A 19,075-nucleotide genomic window follows, 5' to 3' on the forward strand; every position below is an offset into this window, starting at 1 on the left:
TTCTAGGAAGCAAATTTTTTTGCAGACTTTACTTCTGTAGTGCTAGTGGGAAGTGGGGCATCTGGCCATGCCCAGGCTTGAATATCATGTGTACACGCATCAGTAGTTTAGTGAAGGCAGTGAGATGCACAGGCTCTGACAAAAACTGAGCTTAAGCAACTTCTTCAAAACCATCAGTGTGAAAGGTTTGGGGATTTTTTGTGGTGCATGTGGTGTTTTTTTGAAGTGGAATTTTCAATCTGTGTAGCCTTCAGGCACAGATCATCCCTTCCATATGTGTTCTCAGATTTTGCATCTCGCTGGGCTACTGCTTGCTGTAGCTGGACTTTATTTCCTGAAATGTAAAGGTCATTATTGCAACTTTCAACTGCTGTTGGACTGAGAGCATGGATTTTTGGATTGTCTGGAACTCAGCACGTCATTTCGAAATAGCAGTATGGCGTTGTCTAAGTACCAATCATATTCCATGGTTTAGTGTGCTTTGAACAATTTCTTGTTACTTATCATGAGCCAGTAATTTTGGCTGTGAAGGTTTATGGAGAAATGTTTAAGCAGTATTGTATGTCAGGATTATGGAGGAAAGGCAGAATGTTGATTGTTCTTTTTCCTTCCTTTCATTGCCAGACTGTGCTGGTATAAACATTACACCTTGTTTTATGTGAGATACAGAATTATCCTTTTAGATGATACTTACAACGAAAGAGAGCAAACAGTAACAGATCTAAACTGTTGGTAGCCTCAGATCACTGGTGGCCTGAACTCTGAGCACAGTTTGAGTCTAATGAGTCTGTTTATCTAATAGTGGTGATTGTATTGTGTTTATGCATACCAACTTATATACATGCGTATGTCTAAGTTCTGCATTACAGTTTCTTTCCACAGACCAGTCAGCAAGGAGTTTCCATGTGCGTGACTGTTTTCTTTATGAGATGGGAGTCTGTGATACATGTGGTCTAAAATATTTATTATTGTTCTTATAGGTCAACCGGGAGACAGTCTGTGATGGGACTGTACTTAGTAACATAAATTAAAGTCCTTTTCTTTTTGCATACCTTTAAGAAGCTGTGAGAAGTTAGACATGGTGATTTCTAAATACCAGGGAGACGGCTGCTGTGAAAACATTTCAAAGGGAAATAGCTTGAAGCTGTAGAATGATGTTTAGAAAAGGCCAATTTAAACTAAATAAAAAAGTAATCCCCGATGTATGTAATAAATGGAGGAGAGATCTCAAAAATTGTGCAAAAGAATTTAAAAAAAAAAAAAAGTGTTTGGGTTCTTGAGAAAAGTGTGTTCTAATAATAGTGCAAAAATCAGGAACTTCGCAATTGTGGGATCAATTCTTGCCTTTTTGTAGCTGAACAACAATTCTGCATATTCTTCTCCATCATTTGCATGCTTTCATTCATCTCCTATAGTCCTGGCTTGGAAGAAGTGTGTTTTTCTGGAGTGTAAAGCAGCTGCCACTGGAAGCTGTTGTGTAACATATGTCCCAGAAGGAGTGAATACATCCCTATCTGCTCATCAAATATTATGAGAACTTGGGCTGATGTTTCTGGCTTTCAACACACATTTTCTCTCCCTACTGAGCCAAAGGAAAGATTTTGATAGTTCAAACCCGCATATGTGATGACTTATTTCCTCCATAATGTAATTACTTACCCACTTTGCCAAACCCCAGAGATCTTTAGAGATCAAAACTGACTGGATGAAGACAATGGAGAGGTTTGAGAGGAGGAGAAGGCAGAACAGTAACATGCAGTCCTTAAGTGTGACTATTCAGTTCACAATTATGGTAGCCATGGATGACACGTATCAATATATGCAGACATGGATGCATGAATCTGTCTTTTAAAAAATATTTGCTAAACCTGGAGCTCCTGCGCATTGTGTAGTATGTAGGTGTTGTCAGCTAAAACCATATTCTGAACTGGACCTACACAGCAGAGAAGCTGGACAGAGCAAGTCAGGTTATTCTGTTGATTTAAAATCAAGAAAAGTGTGTTATATTCTCTTCTTGAATATGCTCACAGAATTTACATTTTGTTTTCTGGCTCATTGAGACTAGGTGCTATTCCAAAACAGTGCTGGAATCTGGGTACTGGGGCAACTGGTAAGTTTGTTTGATTCTGTTCTGTGGCCTCACAGTGTTACCTTCATTGGAAAGGCTGATGGAGCCACAAAACAGTTTGAACACTGTTATGAGCACGCTTCCCCATGCATAGTCAATCAAGATACTGGGGTTATTTCAAACAGCAAGAAATCGATATTTGCTGATTTCACATGGCTACTGTGGTATGGTTTGCTTTTTGGTTTTTTTTAACCCAACAGAATAGAGTAGGTATTCCATTTAGGTTTAGGTATTCAGACAGTTTTTGTACTTCCAGTTGCTTTTTAGGGGGAAATGTAAGATATTATTTCCTTTACATTTTGAAGGTTATACTGGTTGAGCTCAGCCTTTGTTATTAACTCCAGCCTGGGATGATCACAGTTGTGTGTTGTTCCAGAACTAGACTGTAACTGTGACACATCAAAATCTCTGCCAGGCTATTCTTTCCCTCTTCTAAAAGCAGATTTAGCTGACTGGCATCTGTTTTCTTTGGGAGAGATGGCACAGATGCCTGTACTGCAGAGGAGCTGACTAAGTGGTACAGCTGACCTTTCTGCAAGGTGTGGGATGGTTGATGGAAGGTGTGTGTGTGTGTCTGCCAGTCATCCCGTGTCCCTGATGTCAGCAGACAGGGGTATGGTGGCCTCTTGCCGCTCCTGCCTTCAGTGTGAAGCAGGGCTGGGCAGGTGCTCTAAGTCTCACAACAAAGCTCTTACAGTCTGCCAGACCCTTGCCCCTTGAGCTCCGTGTGTCTTCTGCAGTTGGCAGATGGAAAAACCTACATAAAGACAACTCTGTCTGGTCGTCAGAGAAGGTTTTGGGAAGGTTAGACACTGCGAGGGCAGTGAGTTATTTAAAGTTCTGACATCAGACTCCCTCAAGTCTCAGGTGGCTGTGTAGGAAATTATAGCTGACCTGCATAGGAAATGAGGTGTACTTTCAACTTGAAAGTCATAAAAATTACTTTATCTAGACCAAATGCAATCTTAACTACTCTACAGGCAGCAGCACATTGTTTTGGAGATCTATTCTACCTCTTTTAGTTAAGCTAGGGCTCAAAAAATGTCTTGCTGCTGGAAAAGTTCAAAAGCCACATACCAACCTTTAAGAACCAGTGCACTGACCTGTATTTCTGAGAGCTTTTCCCCCTTTGCTGTGTGGGTGGGATTCTTGCAAATAAAGATAATCCAGTCACAAGATAGCAGCTTCAGGAGCACCAGAACTAGGGAAGTTTGATTTTTCTCCCCTCCCTGCTCATTTATATCCTGGGCTTGATTGACTTTTCGGTGCATAAGACAGTAAGAATTCCAGTTAATAGTTTTCTTCAGTTTCCTCCTGCATGGATTCTTTGTCTTCCAATATAGGCTGAGCTTAGATGGTTGAGCTCGTTCTGTCAGAGTATTCTGCCCAGTCCTGTATTTTCATTGACCTTATAGGGACTTTCCCTGATACCTCTTACCTTTTTGTTATTTTCTTTGATTTGGCCACTGCATTTAGAATTTGTGAGGGCAGAGAAATAGATTCTTGTGGGGTTTTTAAAATAATTTACGGAAACTTTGTTTCCATAGGAAATCAGTATAAGAACCTGTAGGGAAAACAGGAGTTATCTCACTTCTCAGTATTTCTAGATTGAATCATGACCTTGTGAATAAGATACTCTGTGTGTTAATAAGCTACTGCGTGTATTTTGTGCTATGCAACTTAAGCATAAAGGTTATAAAAATGTAAACAGAATAATTGGAGGCCATATTAAACACATTGAAGAACAGGTGACTGAGAGGTGGTAAAAGACATGGGTAACTGCTATAAAATGGAAAGGATATTAGACAAGGGCTTGTGAACAGTCTTACAAGGCTCACATTATCATAGAGCTGCAAAATATGCCTTATTAGAAGGGTATTAGATTTAATGGAGAGGGTTGAGAGTTGTTTCTATCAGCTTACACCTGTCTCCTTAGATAAGAGGTTTCATCACACAGTTATTTCTTTATCTTAGCAATAAACAGTGTAATTTGATCCAATAAACAGAAGATGCAACTAGATGAAAGACTAGAGATAAGATACGGCTCTTAACAGTAGTGGTAAATGAACAGGTAGATTCACTTGTCCAAATATCATTACGAATTAAATTCTTTAAATCAAAAGGCATACCTGTCTTAAAGATATGCTGTCATTTAAATGCAATGTTGATGTAGAAACGCCAGCCTTTTGCTGTGCAAACATTCAACTGATTTTAATGGTCCTGTAGCTTTTAAACTTGGTTAAGTTCTCTCAGCTGGTGCAAACAAAAGTTGGCTAATCTGCACAGTTTTTACGTAAAGATGTTTGGCCCAGGTGCTGCAAGCCAGCTAAGCTCTGCCACTGGGAAGTACTCCGGCTGGGAATAATTAGCTGGGAATCCAGATCACGGGGAAAGAATTTTCAGGGCAAAAATAACCTCGTTTAGTTAAGAGAAAATAGTTTGCGCATGGGTAAGGGAGGACCACTCTCCTTCTGCCTCCCCAGCCATGGACCATCATTTGGAGATCTCCATAGACAGTCATGGGTATGAAGAAACCTGTTTTCTGTTCTGTGCTCCTTGGAGATTGGACGTTCCTCAATAAATGGAAACTGGGAGGAACCTCTGAGAGAGGACACATCACATAGATGGAAAATGCAGTTGCTGAGATTTTGCAAAGTGTATTAGCTTACTGCCTTGGTAGACAGATTGATGGCAGAGTTTTCATGGAGTTAATTATTCTTCACCGGGCAGAAGCTATCTACTATGTATCTACATATACTCTCTTATATCTACCATCTATATCTAATATATCCATATATATTTCTTTTCATCTCTGATCTGCACAGAATATCCCCAGACACAGAGGCACTCTATGTTTTAGATAGGGGAAGGTGTTTGCTGCTGCTGGCAGGTTTTGCTGCTTGAAGCCGGCTTGCTGCTGTTCAGGATTGAGTCTGCTGGGAAGCTGACAGCCACACTTAAAGCAGGCTCTGTTGTCTGAGCAAACTCTAGCTCATTTTCTTCTGATCAAAAGCACTTGGTGAAAGGTGCAGCTTGGATTCTTTAAAGCATCTCATTACAGGTTATATTTAGAAGTGGGGAGAATATATTATTAATTACAAGGATGCTCTAGAGCAGAGAAGCTGTTTAATCTATGCCCTTGATGAACAGAAAAGTTGCTGTACTGAAGGAAGTTTATGCAATTAACAGTATGTTCATCAGATACCAAACTATGCTTATCTTCAGGATAGTACTAGAATATCTGACAATTTCCTAGTTATTTCTTAAGAGATAAGAGAAAGATACAGGAACCGCCACAGGAAAATTTATATAATAGAGTTTATATCTATTTTAATCGGTCAGTTTAGATATTATTCTACATCTCAGCTTACAGGCGAAATACTTTCCTCTTGCCATGGTGGAAGTGGGGTCTACTGGGAGGAACTCAAGATGGATGTTGGCCCCACATATTTCTTGGCGTGTGTGCTTCTTAAATGGGAACAGTATACAACTATTTACTATGCGGATCATGACAGGTTTTTTCCTATCTTTTGCCACAACACCCCTTTTACCAAGGTAGCTGGCCAGTGGGTTCATCCCAGTCTCATTCTGGATGTTTGCTTTGATCTGTTTAGTATTCTCAACTCCAGTCTATGTACTGGCCCTGTAAAGCAGAGTGACCTTTGCAGCAGCATTTTTCTAACCTAAGTGATTTTTTTTTTTTAATTACTTTCAGTATTTACAAAACATGGTCTTTTTTCTGTGTTCAAGTTCACACTGACATCTGGTAACAGATTTTTGTTGATCATGTGATACATTCTGGTGATCCGTTGTTTAAAATGTGCTCAAAAACTTAATTTTGAGTTAAGCATTAAATTGTTTCAAAAGAAGTGGAGAAGTCGAGAGCTTAAATGTGCCAGAATGAGTATGAAATAAGCTGCCTTCAGGAATTTGTTTCTGGATTTGCTGTAATAGGAATGGATGCATATTATGGGGAATCAATAAATAAATATATGGGGAGAGGAGTAGATAAATCAGCCCTGCTGCTGTACTCGATTGCTGGTATAATAATTTGACAAGTGACCAAGATGATTGTGGCTGGTAGGCTTGTGCTATGCAAGATTACTACTTGTGAAAATAATCAGTTCTTTTTAGAAACTGATTTTTAAGAAGGTCACAGTGCCACAAATTTGAAGAGAGTCTCCATTTGTATGTGTAAACCAAAATCAGTCAAATAAAGTTTGATTCAATAAAAAGTGTGTCTCTTGTCTACAAGTGTCTGTGCAGAAATTGTTCCAAGATTCTTTCAAACTGCTGACTTAGAAATCACACAGGGAGGTATGATTGATTTATTGTGTGCTGCAATCTGGAGTATTTTATCACTGAATCTTCAGTGAAGAAGGTTGATGTTAATAAAGCTGCAGTGTATGAAGAAGACCAAAAGCCTAGGAATAAAGAAAGAAGCATTACTGTATTACTACCAATCAGGAAAATATAGTTATTGGCAATGTTTCTGTAGAGAGCAGCTCATCCTGTGCTCTCTGCTATGTCAGGCCATGAGGGTTGTGCTTCAGGGCTTGAGAGTGGGGTCTGGAGTGCCCATGGGATGCTCAGGTAATGGGAATTAAGTTGTGCTGCTTCAGCACACGGCTGACATGGCCAGGCTGACACCTGAATCGATGACTAAAGACTTGTAGTAAGTCACACTTAGGTGGAGGAAGGCTCAGGCGGTTGTTCCGCAGCTGTGCACCTTTGCTCAGCGAGGCCATCACAGGCCCTGTGAGCTGCATTTGGCAGCTCAATGCATCAATTTGTCAGCTTTGTGGCTGCGTGAGAAAGTTGGAAAGTTGTTTAAGAAAATCTATTTGTCCACAGGGCTTCGGATTCACCAATGTGGGGCAGTGAACAAGTTTTCCTTTCAAAACTTGCATTTCTCAGGGTTAATTAGCTGACTTCCATTGAAGCCCAGCTTGTGCCGCCTTAACCTCCTGACTCTCATTTCTTCCTTGACACTCTTCTTTCTTCCCACAGCGTGTCTGTGTTTGAACTTCACTGCTTCCCAGCTATGTTGCTGCCAGTGTGTGCTGGGTCAGCTGTTACCTTTGAGTGTTTTATTCTCTTAAGGCTTGTCTGAATCAAAATTGCCTTGAAAGCATCATGCATCACTAATCACGGGGGAACACACTGGATCATGATAGATTTTAAAGGCTGGCTGTAGCCAGACGTAGCTTTTCACAGTAGGCGTCCCTGGATATAAGCAGAGGTTGAGGAATAGAGCACTCAACCATGCCGAAGACTGGAGATGAGTTAAATTTCTGGGCAATAGGAAAGGTGGAAAGGCTTTTCCCCTTCTTTTTTCTTTTTTTTCTTTTCTTTTTTTTTTCTTTCTTTCACCTTACCCATTACTGTTAATGCAAGAAGGGAGGGAGACTGAACTGCATTACAACTGACAATGTGTACACAGACCGACAGGGTAATTATTGATGTAGACAGTGGTGGGATAGGAGGTTTAACAGGACAGTGTTGTACATCACTCACTCTCAAACTAGCTCTAAAAACAATACAGCTTAAAGTTGTTATGTCAAGGATAGAAAAAAAGGAGAGTATTTTAACTGACCTTCTTAGACAAAGGCATGTCATAGTTGGAATTCTTTTTAGTCTTTGTTTTCGAGCATGACAAATGCCTCTCACAAAAGGGAATATTTGATAGCTTTGCTATTAGAAAACTATCTCTAAAGAAGATTGTGAGTCCTGGGTTTTGCTAACAGGCCTATGTATTTGCTAACCAACAAAGTCAACTATCAGTTTATTAAATTATTAAACTGTTTGAGATCAGCAGTGCACATTGCTGCTTTAGATATACCAAGAACAGGTGGTTCTTCAGCTGTTCTTGTTTCTTACTTGGATGTCTCAAGTTTTTCCCCTGTATTTATTACTAATATCTTTTCTCCTTTCCTCTGCACCAAGAAAAGGGCATGACCAGCTGATCTTTGAGATCAGAGATGCTCATCAGTGAAGAGAAAATAAAATTTTAAGTAGTGCAAAATGGTCTGAAGAACTCTAATCTGGAATCTCGGGTTTTCAGTAGCCAGAATAATGTCTTAGTGTCACAATTTGAACTTGTCTTTTGAAGACAAGTTCTGCCCTGGCGTACAGGTGGAGCAGAGAAAAGAGCAAAAGGTTTGGTGGTTTCACAGGGAGGGTCCACACTGTGGGGTGTCAATGGGACAGAGTGAAGCATCCAACTACTGAGACTCTTGCCCGTTCCTCCTGCTTGGCTACGTGATGGGCTTCAGTGGCATTTGTAGCACCAGCCTGATTCAAGTCTCTGACATTGCACTTTTTTGCCTGTGAATACCAGCAGAGGCTACTTTTGTGCTGATTTAAATGAGAACCTTGAACTCTTCCTGTAAGCAGATATAAGTTAGGGTTTTATCCTGCTTCAGTTTAAAAGGGTAGTCTGCCTTATGGCTGTTGATAAAAGTACAAAACTAATCTTCTATATAGCTACTCTCCCATTAAACATCACTATAGCAGTAATATCCTTTTGTGACTTAATATAAGGAAGTAAATAGCATAATTGGCAAGGGTATATTTTGCTTGGTGTCCATATTTGATGTTGGCCTTCAGGACACTGTCTGTGATGGAGCATTTACTGGACACATTTTGACAAATGCTCAATGTGATCTGCAATGTGATTCCTGATTCAGTTGAAGTCAGCAGCTGATTCCTTGGGCCAGGCTTTTTCTGTTTATGCTTGAACATTTCTCCATTTTAAGTCCAGGGCAAATCATGGGTTTGTCTGATCCATAGAGAAGGCATGCAAAGGGCCAAAGTTGGTAGAAATATGGGGGGAAAGTTGGCAAATAGCTTCAGATTTCAGTTTGTCAAAATCCCAGTTTTGTTCCCCTAAACAATGAGGACTGTGCTTCATAGTGATTAAGCTAGGCATTTGCCTGTCATTACTTACAGGGCTGTATTAATTTCTTCTCTGGATTAATCTGAGCAAATGTTTCTAGTGACCATATGGCTGGGGTGTCAGGAAAGATATAAAACTCTGCAGTTAAAGGACTTTAGTTGTCAGCAGCAGGACCTGTTGGGCATATCAGGTAGAGAACAGAAATGCCGTCAAAACAGTACCTTTCAAAGCTATGAAATGAATTAGGTGAGACACTGTGACAACTGCAGTGAGTGAGCATTTGCTGTGTTTGGAAAAAGACAAAATCAGCTGAAGTCCTGCCAGTCTGAGGGAAGGAAATGCTTTTCTTATCCAAGTTTGATGGGCATTTTTATTTTCAAAATGGATGAGACATAGCAGTCAGGAACCTAAGAAAAATTACATGCTGGGAGCCCAAGAATACTAGTATTTTCTGTCCAACATGCTATCGTGAGCTGTACCAATATTCAGTATTCTGAGAAAGGTTTGACAATAAACCAGGATAGCTCTGAACTTGGCGAAATAATCCCTTCCTGACCCATGTGGGTGACTCAGGTTGTGGGACATGAAGCCTAGTTTCATAGAATTATAGAATAGTTTGGGTTGGAAAGAACCTTCAAAGGTCATCTAGTCCAGCCCCCTGCAATGAGCAGGGACATCAACTATATTCATTACTATAAAACCTGATGCCATTTGTCTTTTCAACCTACTATGGAAATATCTTACCTCTTTACACTGCATTCAAATATAGTTTATATTGCCTGTTGAAAGTATTGGCACTACCCCTGAGAATAATTTTCTTCATCAAGCTTGTTTGTAGTGTCTGTGTTTGAAGCATGCTTTTCGTAGAAAAGCTGCCTTTTATTCTGACAGTGAGCCTATATTTCAGTAATTAGAATTAATCCTGGGATTTTTGAATTCCTGATTATTTCATTCTGATCTCAGAGGTGATGATCACCAATTTGATAATCTGCACAAAAGCCAGGTACATGTTAGACATGCTGAATCCTTTGTATGCTAAGCTTATTTTATCCCTCCAGTTTCTAGGTAGAGAAGGAGTTGGATATTCATTGAAGCCTCCTAACCCGTGGTGTTGTAAAGAAGCCTTTCTTACAGGCACATGAGAAAGGACTTAATAAGGGCTGTACTATGCAGTGTAATGGTGTTAAATCTGTGTAAATCCTTTTCCATTTCCCTGGGAACTTCTGAACATAAGTCGCTATCAAACAATTCACACCACATAATGTAACTTTTTATCAGATGTATCAACTGTTAATACTGTTTATGACATGACTTCTTGACCTTTATATAATGTAGTTTCTTGTTAGCCTTTCCTAATCTGTCTTTTTGAGTCACTTCTAATAATGTTCAAAGTTTAATGGTAACGGCCATAAGATAATATTTTTGTGCAGAAAGAACAAATTTTCACTATTTCTCTGCCTTTACATGTTCCCAGAAAGGTTACTGAACATGAGTTTGTACTTATGCAAAAATGTAGAGTCAGGTAGCAGCAATCCAAGCTCCCAGGTCCTGGGAAACAGTGTTGTCAGCATGTCCCAGTTCTGACCTGGACAGACGATCCTGTGCAAGCAGATGGATGAGTCGGCCTCCTCTGTCAACAAAGGCATCAATTGTGGTGGTGGTTTGGTCTCATTCCAAGTCTCCGAGTGTTGTAATCTTAATTCACTTAAGCCACTAACCATGACATTCATTTTGGACTGGGCTGGTTTCAATTGGAAATGTAAAATTGCCTTTATTTTCTCAGTGATCTCAAGTGTATGCATAATACAGATATGGTGAGTAAACCAAATACTGCTACTGGATGCAGTTGCACCAGCTTTAGAAACTACGAGTTTGTGTAAAGCTTGCTATCCCAGCAGGCTGGTGCTTGTAGTGTGTTGCTTTACATGATGGAAAGGGAAGTTCACTGTAGAATCCTAACCTTTGTGGAAACAGTTGTTTGATTAACGTTCCCTGTAATGTGTTCTGTCTTTGTATTGCTAACACAAGTGAAGCTGGGGGATCAGGGGAGTCCCTGTGTAGACACAGTGTGTGTGCTCCATACTCTGGTGCCAATGAAATTCCTGAGACGCATCCACTGTGGATGTTGCTGCCTCCACGCAAACGCTTCACACTGTAAATGAGGCTTTTGTTTGGTTTGGCCTCGGCTTGGCACAAGGAGGAGCTGAGGGAGATTAACTAAATATAACAAATATGATTATATAACGCTCCTTAGCAGAAAATCTGATGTATCTTTCAGGGTTAAGTGAAGCAAACTAAGGCAACAGCAACCTGCCCTGAGCTACAGGGTGAACTAGGGGGTGAATAGTGCAGAAACCAGTGTTCCCAGCACCGCACTGAGGTGGGAGAAGAGGCAAGGGGAGGAAAATACCAGCGCAGACACACATTTAGCTCTGATTGTAATTTAAGTCACAAGATGGATTTTGAAATGCATTTCTTATGCACTCTAAATACTTCAGTGGGAAAGTATCAGATAGAAGGCAGTAGTGAGTGTAGGCTGGGTTATACATACATATATATATATATAAAAATGGCTATATATGCAAACTTGTGACTGAGGCATTTTTCTGAATCGCAAATCTCCAGGAATTGGGTATTCTGAGTTCTGAATTTCCCTAAGGAACCTCTACCTGTCAGCTCCCTTTCTCTCTTCTGAACAGTTGCTCATTTAACAATTGTGCCTATTTTGGCTGGAAGTATAAATGTAGTAGTACATGGGCAAGTACAAACATTTATTTTGTTCTTGGTACATCTCTGAGATAGGACTGCCAGCTATGACAAAAGAAGATTTAAGGGCAATATTTGAGGAGGAGAGTTCTTGCTAAAAACCATGCCTTTTAAAAAAAAAATACGATGACTTAAACCATTGCTGGAGAAAAGAGGGAGGTAGGAATTTTAAGTTCCATAATAAAGGTAGTAGTGGAAGTTTTGCAGGAACAATTTATTGGCATGTAAGAAATTAATTAAACCATATTACTATGGCATTGTCTGTGTTTCAGGATGAAGTTTTGGGTTGGAATTTGTCTTCTGAAGAACCTGGGAAAAACACAGGGTCATTCTGGAGAGAATGGGGAGCTATTTCAGCAGAGATAGAGAAACTGTTCAGACCTGTATGATGATGTATTTTCACAAAGGGCATTCTTTTCAGTCTGCTCATGAAAAGTCTTGAGGGTTTCCCACCAGTAGAAGCTGCTTAATTACATTTTGTGTATGCTCTTAGAGTACCTGTTTGGTGAGAACCTGACAAATGGCCTTCTGAAAGTAAATCAATGCTGTTTTCTTGGGCTTTCTTGAATATACATGATGTCTGGAGCATGAAAAGCACAGCAGTGGCACAAGAGGAAGCAAACAGTGGGGCGCCAGTTAGGCTCTATGGTTCTCTGAAAGACTTTGTAGCCTCCTGTAAAGAGAAAGAAGAATGTGCCATTGGCGGTAGTGAGTAAATGGAACCTTCTTGTCTTATTTGCTCTTGTCTCCATATAAATAAACCATTGTTGTCCATCCTTTGCATTTGCAGTTCATTGTGATAAATTGGTCTTGATGTGTCTGACATTACAAGCAAGTTGTTTAATGGTGCTTTCCTGAAAAGGCAGATCTTGCTATAACTTGCATTGGTCCAGAATACATCCAGGGCAAGAGCAGTCACCATCATGCACAGCGCTAACTCTTTCCTTTCTGGGTGGGTGACAAGGAAAGTAAGAAGTAAACATTTTGGTCACAGAAGCCCAAAAGACATGGATTTGTGTAAGCAGCATGCAGAAAAAGAAACATTAAGTCTGGATTGCAGTTGCTAAAAGTCTGTTTCGTAGCATGGACAACACTGTCAAGTCCACTTGCAATGCTGCCTCTTGAAGGGGGAGGTAAAAAAACTCCCAACTTTCTGAAATAAAGCAGAAGTATTTTCATCAAAATTTTTCTTTGAGTTTTATGCAAGATCCTCTACCTGTTTTCAGCCAGTGCTTACAAGTTGCTGGCTTCCTTGCAACGATGGCTTGGTTGTGGAAACCACTGGAATGCAGAGATTTGATGAACTGTGACCAACAGCAGCTCCTCTTGCTGCATCCCTGCGAGTTCAAGCTTTGATTTACATTTTTTTAAATGTCTGTAGTTATTCTGTCAGCAAGATGATTAACACAGAGATTGCTTTCCATAAATAGGAGTCTTCTGTCCCTACCTTTCCAAACCTTCCAGCTTCCTAAAGCTATTAAACATCTGCCCACAGCAGCCACGTGAAAGTAATGCCCATACTTAAACTGTGACCAATAAATAACCTTTTTGCTGGTTAATGATCTCACTGGTTTATGATACCAATTTATGATCATATTTCACCTTCTTCAAAATCAGGTGTGTGTAAAGTGTTCTCACCTGTCTTGACACACTTAGTTCTTAATGGAGATGTACTGTGAGAATAAAAAAACTGGTCCTACTTGCCATCAAAACAAATATTTCTTTCCATCACCATAGCCTGAGCAAGAAGAACAAGAACAATTCTGGGGGGATGTGGACCAATAAGCTGATTAACAAATGTCTCGGTGACTATTTTTGATCTCCCAGTTTTCCCAGTACACTTGTCCAGTACAAACCTTGTCCTTGAACGCACAGCACAAATGCAGTCAGGGGACAAACGTTTAGAGTGCAAAAGCATGGAAATCTGTATGGAGTAATGAATCTGGTGAGGAAAAGTTATTTTTGTCTCGTGTGCTTATGGTAAGAACTTGTTTTAGGGCATGGGGTGGACTAGAAGCAAACCTCATCACAGGGCCCAACCTTGGATTGAATGGGGAGAGTAGAGGGGTGCAGGGTGTGCAAGTGCGTTGTCTCACACAACCAGGTGCAGCGGGGGGAGCAGCCGCCTCCCTCCCCCAGCAGCAAAGTCCCATCTGCCCAACCCTCTGAAGTGGCTCCTCAGCAGCCAGGGCTTGGAAGTGAAGACATTTGGAGGGGACAGCTGTGTTTTGGTGCCCATAGAGCTGTGCACCTCAGAGCTGGAAGGCTATGGAAGCCTTGATGGAGGAATGCAAAGCCCAGGTAGCTTCTGGAGACCCCAGTCGCATCAGCTCTTTGTCCACTGTTTGTGGCAAAAAGCCCTGTTTTCACTGATGCTGCTTGGTGGGTACCTCAAAAAACAAGGCAGCCTCTGTGCTGAGGGGTTGTGGGGCTTCTAGACCAAATGGGCCATTTTAGCTCCATTTTTTTCTTGAGGGAGCTGCTGTTTTCCAGTCAGCAGCCACAGAATTTGGTTTTCCCTCTGTATCCGTGAATTATTTTGGCACATTTGAAGATGATGCGCCCTGGCACACAGCTCTGGGGATGGTGTCTGGAGCTGGTTGGCCGCAATGAGGCAAAGCCAGCTTCCTTGAGGATGAGGGCAAGCACCTTATTTGGTGCTATTTTGCCCAGCTGGCAAGCAACCTGGTTTTCAGACGTGCTGTCTGACTTCTGTGGAAGGACATGAAGTGCTCAGTGCCACCAAGCGTCCCTGTGGTCATGCATTATAAACCTGCAGCTTAGAGGGACAGGGGCCAAGGGGAGAATGCAGGACATGGGTCCTGGCCTGGGGCAGAGAAGCCATCTGAGATGGCAGACAGATCCTTGTGGGGAGGTGTAGTGGAGCCTTTCCAATGTCAAGTGATTTTTATTACTGATCTGCTGGTAAAATTATCAAAAACCTAAGTAAGGATCTGTTTTCCCCCCCACTCGATAGATTGTGTAACATTCATAAATGTTATTTAGGTATGCAGTGAGCAAATTTCAACAAAAATGCTGTCTTGCCTCAGGGTTATAAAACTTCATTGCATCTGTTTATTAACTGTCTGTCTGTGGCAGGACCTAATTTTTCTTGATATATTGGTTGCCCACAGCTTCTAGAAACTGCTTCTTATAGCTCTTCAAGGGGCTAAGTCAGAGAAATCCTGAGATTAAATGGTACTGCTTTCTAAGTGTCTGATTGATGCTCTGGGGCTGTAAGATGTCCCTCTGCAGCTTTCTTGTGCAGGTGGAAATGGAGGGCTGTAATTTTCTTCTGCTTTTGCTCAGCCCTTGGGAAGCTGAGTGACTTTGTGTTAAGCACCTTCACCAGAGCAGGCTAATGTGGAAGTTTGAATTTAGGTTCCTCCCTTTTCAGCAGATCTGCAGCCACATAGAGCATTATCATCATTAATACCAATGAAAGAACTATTTGAAAACATCTACTTTTTTGAAGAGAGAAACTGGTCTGTGTAATAAGCAAATCCTGCCAAACCGGATGATGATTTCCAGAATACTAAACAATTGTTTAAACTCTGGGACATTATGCATTCAAGCAGCCTTGTCACAATAAATGTAGATCTGTTGCTCTTTACACTAGTATGAAGAGAAAAAAAAATTGGCAATGCAAAACGGTTATGAGAGAACTAGCTTCACAGCTTCTTTGGTTCCAGATAAATCTGGCAGATTTTTTTTTCATAGTTGTATTCTTGCATGTGCTGGGGGTTTTGTTTCTGTGGGTCTTCCTGTGTCTCCATGTCTTAGGTCAAAGTTGTCTTTAATTTAGGCAGTTAAAGTTTGTCTGAGATGTGTGAGTTCATGCTTATGCTTGCCACTTTTCCCCAGGTTTACTGACCCTAATCTGCATAGATTATTAAATTCAGAAATTTCCTTGCAGTACCAAACATGAAGTAAACCCTTATACTAAAATTAGGCAGTTCGTTTTTCCTGACTGAATTTGAGGTCTTATTTTCAAGGTAGTTTGTCCAGTACTGCTGCTGCTGCGTGCAGGGTGCCAGTGTTTTAATAGCAAAAGCACAGTTTTGGGGGGTTGATGTGGTCACAAACAGGTGAGATGTTAGTTTTATTTGCATGTTCCTGTAGTTACATTCCTGGAAGGGACTGGCCGGGTCAGGCACAGGCAGGAAGGACAGAAGGTCCTTGGTCCTGGGGAAGCCTGTGCAAGGAGAATCAAGAGGCAGCAGCCCAAAGCTGGGCACTTCTAGTCCAGGTACATGAGGTGCCAAGAGAAGGTGAGAAAGGGCCACCAACCCCCAAGAGTGTGTGAAGAGCCGTGGGGCCTATGTAAAGTTTGTTGCAACTTGAAGTCACTGGGGTGGCCAGAAGCAAGAGCCTGCCTGCAAGGAAATGCTGGGTAGAAGTTGCATGTGAATGTGGCCTCTACTCCTCTCCCTTAATTTCTTTGAGTTAAAAGTTAAGTTTCCTTTTTTTTTTTTTTTTTTTTTTTTTAAAACGTATAAGCATTGTGATCTCTTTGGGGATCTTGTATGGGGCATGTAAGCAGCCGTACCTCAACATCAGTCTTGACTTGGGATTTCATTGCCATACGTCTCAGGATTGAGTCACACAAAATAAAAATAACTTTGAAAGTATTAATGATGTTAGTAATGTCTAGAATTATGTTTAACTTGTTTGGGGTTTTTTTGGTGTTTATTTTATTCTTCCAGCCAAGCAAGTATGTCCAGCTGAAAAAATTAGCTGTGGAGACTTGAGCAACAAATGTATCCCATCGTCCTGGAGATGTGATGGACAGAAGGATTGTGAAAGTGGTATCGATGAGGCTGGTTGCACTCCTGGTGAGTTAGAACAATACTTTAATATGTATGCAACATCTCCCTTTAGAACTATAAAAGTTCTAGAGCAAATGTTACAAATTGCATGTCAAGGGATGAGTTTACCTACCAACAAACTCATTCACTCTACCCTTAGGGCACTAAGTAGTGAATTTTAGAAAAAGGAAAGAAGGATTCCCCAGTTGGAACTGACTGGATAATATAAACTGAGCTCTATGGAGAATTAAGTATTCTTTTACTACTGTAGCAGAATAGTCAGTTTGGAATGTGATTATCAGGGTAAAAACCCAGATGATGCAGTAAGGACTTAAATAACTGTTCAAACCTTCCTCTGATAGCTCAGCAGCTTACGGCCTTGTCCTTCCTCCTGGAGAGTGCAGCCCCAGAGACCAAGGCCAGTTTCTCCTGGGATATAGGCCATTTCTTTATTAATAGCTTGTTGGTTTCTCTGGACGGAGAGAAAATAATATACGATTTACTGTAACAGTTTTAAATTCAGTCCCTAAATGGCCATTGCCTTTTATTAGGCTTATCTCTGCTGAATGAGAAAGCTCTTTAACAGTGTTTTCACTCTGTGAAAACTCCTACACAGTGTAATCAAGCCGTTTCTCAAATTGTCTTTTTGACAGACTAAACATATTTAGTTCTTTATGCTGCTTCTTGTCAAATATTTTGTTTTGAATGGATACTCATTTTTTGTGGCTCCCTTGGGTATTCCAGATGATTTTCAAATTCTTATTTTATACAGACCACCAGAACATAGGGAATATCAGTCTTACCAGTCTGTGCAGAAGTAAAATCACCTTTCTACTGCTGTTCTTATGTAGCTCTGTCATTATTAAATTATTTGTGTGCAAACAATCTCAGGCTATTAAGAAGCTATCTCATGTTCTGTGTAGTTATTCACCCATCCATCAGTATTCCTAGTGTTGCACATGATATCAGCAATGTTATTTTTACTTCCAGATCAGTGGTGAAAGGGTTGACTGATTACATGCAAGCACACATTGATGCTTCTTCGCTTGAAAACTGAATTTTAGTCTCTAATACCTAGTCAGTTCTTAATCCATATTATATCTTTTCATTGAGGTTGTGTAATGAAATATGTTTTATGTGAACATTTTGTGGTTCTGAGTAAAAACCCGTGGATAGATTTATTTCTTTGCAGTCAGCTTGATCAAACAAAATATTACCACATATTTTACTGTCCAAGCAACCTGTTACAGTGTTTAACCACTCACTGTAATTTTTTTTTTTTTTTTTACTTTTCCCTTTGTCATAACTTGTGCCCATTGCCCTTTCTCCTTTTTCTGTGCACTTCTGAGAAGAGTTTGTCTCCAACCTCACTGTATCACCCCTTTAGATAGTGGAACAGCACAACAAGATTTCCCTCTAACCTTGTCCACATTAACCAGACTTGTTTCCCTCAGCCCCTCCTTGTATATCATGTGCAGCAGCACCATCACCATCTTGCTAATGAAAGCCAGTGTGCAGTTTGTTAGGTATGAAGCTCAACATGAAGGTTCCATGCGACTCACTGATTCAGTTAACTACAGATAAGACACAGTTTTACAAAGCATCTCCATTCCATACTGCACCTGAGTCAGAGGTCCAGGTCTGATCCGGGGCTGATGGTAACAGGTTACTGTGCTGGTGCTGAGCCTGCACAGCATAATTCCAGTTAGGCTGGCTCGCAAGGAGGAGGCGTAAATTGCCTTACGTTACCTCCTGTTTCATAGGGAATTAAGTGCACGTGCATGGAGAATTCCTGAGTAATAAATTATTGTGATGTGGTAAGTTGCTGATGTGCTTAGACCCCTGGTCTTGTGTCCTTTACACTCATCATGTTTTGGCAATTTTTGAAAGTCTTTGTTTTCTGTATGAAGCTCTTAATGTTCTTGCAATAGCATATGCATTTTTTTTTTCCTTTGAATGGGAGGCTTAAATTAGAGACAAGTTCGGAAGGTAATTGTAACTGCTATTGAAAAAGTTATTCTTTTCCCAGTATGAGTTAGTGAAATGAAAACAATTTTTACATTGATGGCTGCCTCCACTTATCTAATACTGCTGCTGCTTATACCAGTAGAAGTTGTCTCAGAGTCTTTTATTTATAATAAAAGTCTACTTGAAATTGCTTTGAACTTTTTTCAAGGCTCCAGGTAACCCCCAAAATTGATGTAAATATGTTCTGAATGCCACATAATTTTAGCATAATGATGTCCTTAATGGATTTAGAAACAGCTGAGTGCTTCTCTTCTGTATGTGTCAGTGTCTCTGGTCTTGCTTATCTTCCACATTTTTAGCACACATGCAGGTTTTTAAAATGGAAATTTAATCCAAGGACATTTTACCATCTTCTGATTGTTGTTGGGTAAGTCATGTGACATGAATTAATGATTTTCATCTAGTTCCTTATGACTGAATGTTGTCCCCACAGAGGCTGCACCTCGG

General features: G+C 40.5%; 1 protein-coding gene across 2 annotated transcripts in view; it reads left to right on the forward strand.

The window, feature by feature from the left end:
• LRP8 (LDL receptor related protein 8) overlaps window positions 1-19,075 on the forward strand; it is a 178,228-nt gene that overhangs the window by 120,940 nt on the left and 38,213 nt on the right. For both annotated transcript variants that reach the window (XM_065842288.2, XM_065842289.2), the window contains exon 4: window positions 16,499-16,627. In XM_065842288.2, the coding sequence (XP_065698360.2) occupies window positions 16,499-16,627 (129 nt within the window). The remainder of the gene's footprint in view (window positions 1-16,498; window positions 16,628-19,075) is intronic.

This window comes from Patagioenas fasciata, chromosome 6 (genome assembly GCF_037038585.1).
Source record: "Patagioenas fasciata isolate bPatFas1 chromosome 6, bPatFas1.hap1, whole genome shotgun sequence".
NCBI classification, from domain to species: domain Eukaryota; kingdom Metazoa; phylum Chordata; class Aves; order Columbiformes; family Columbidae; genus Patagioenas; species Patagioenas fasciata.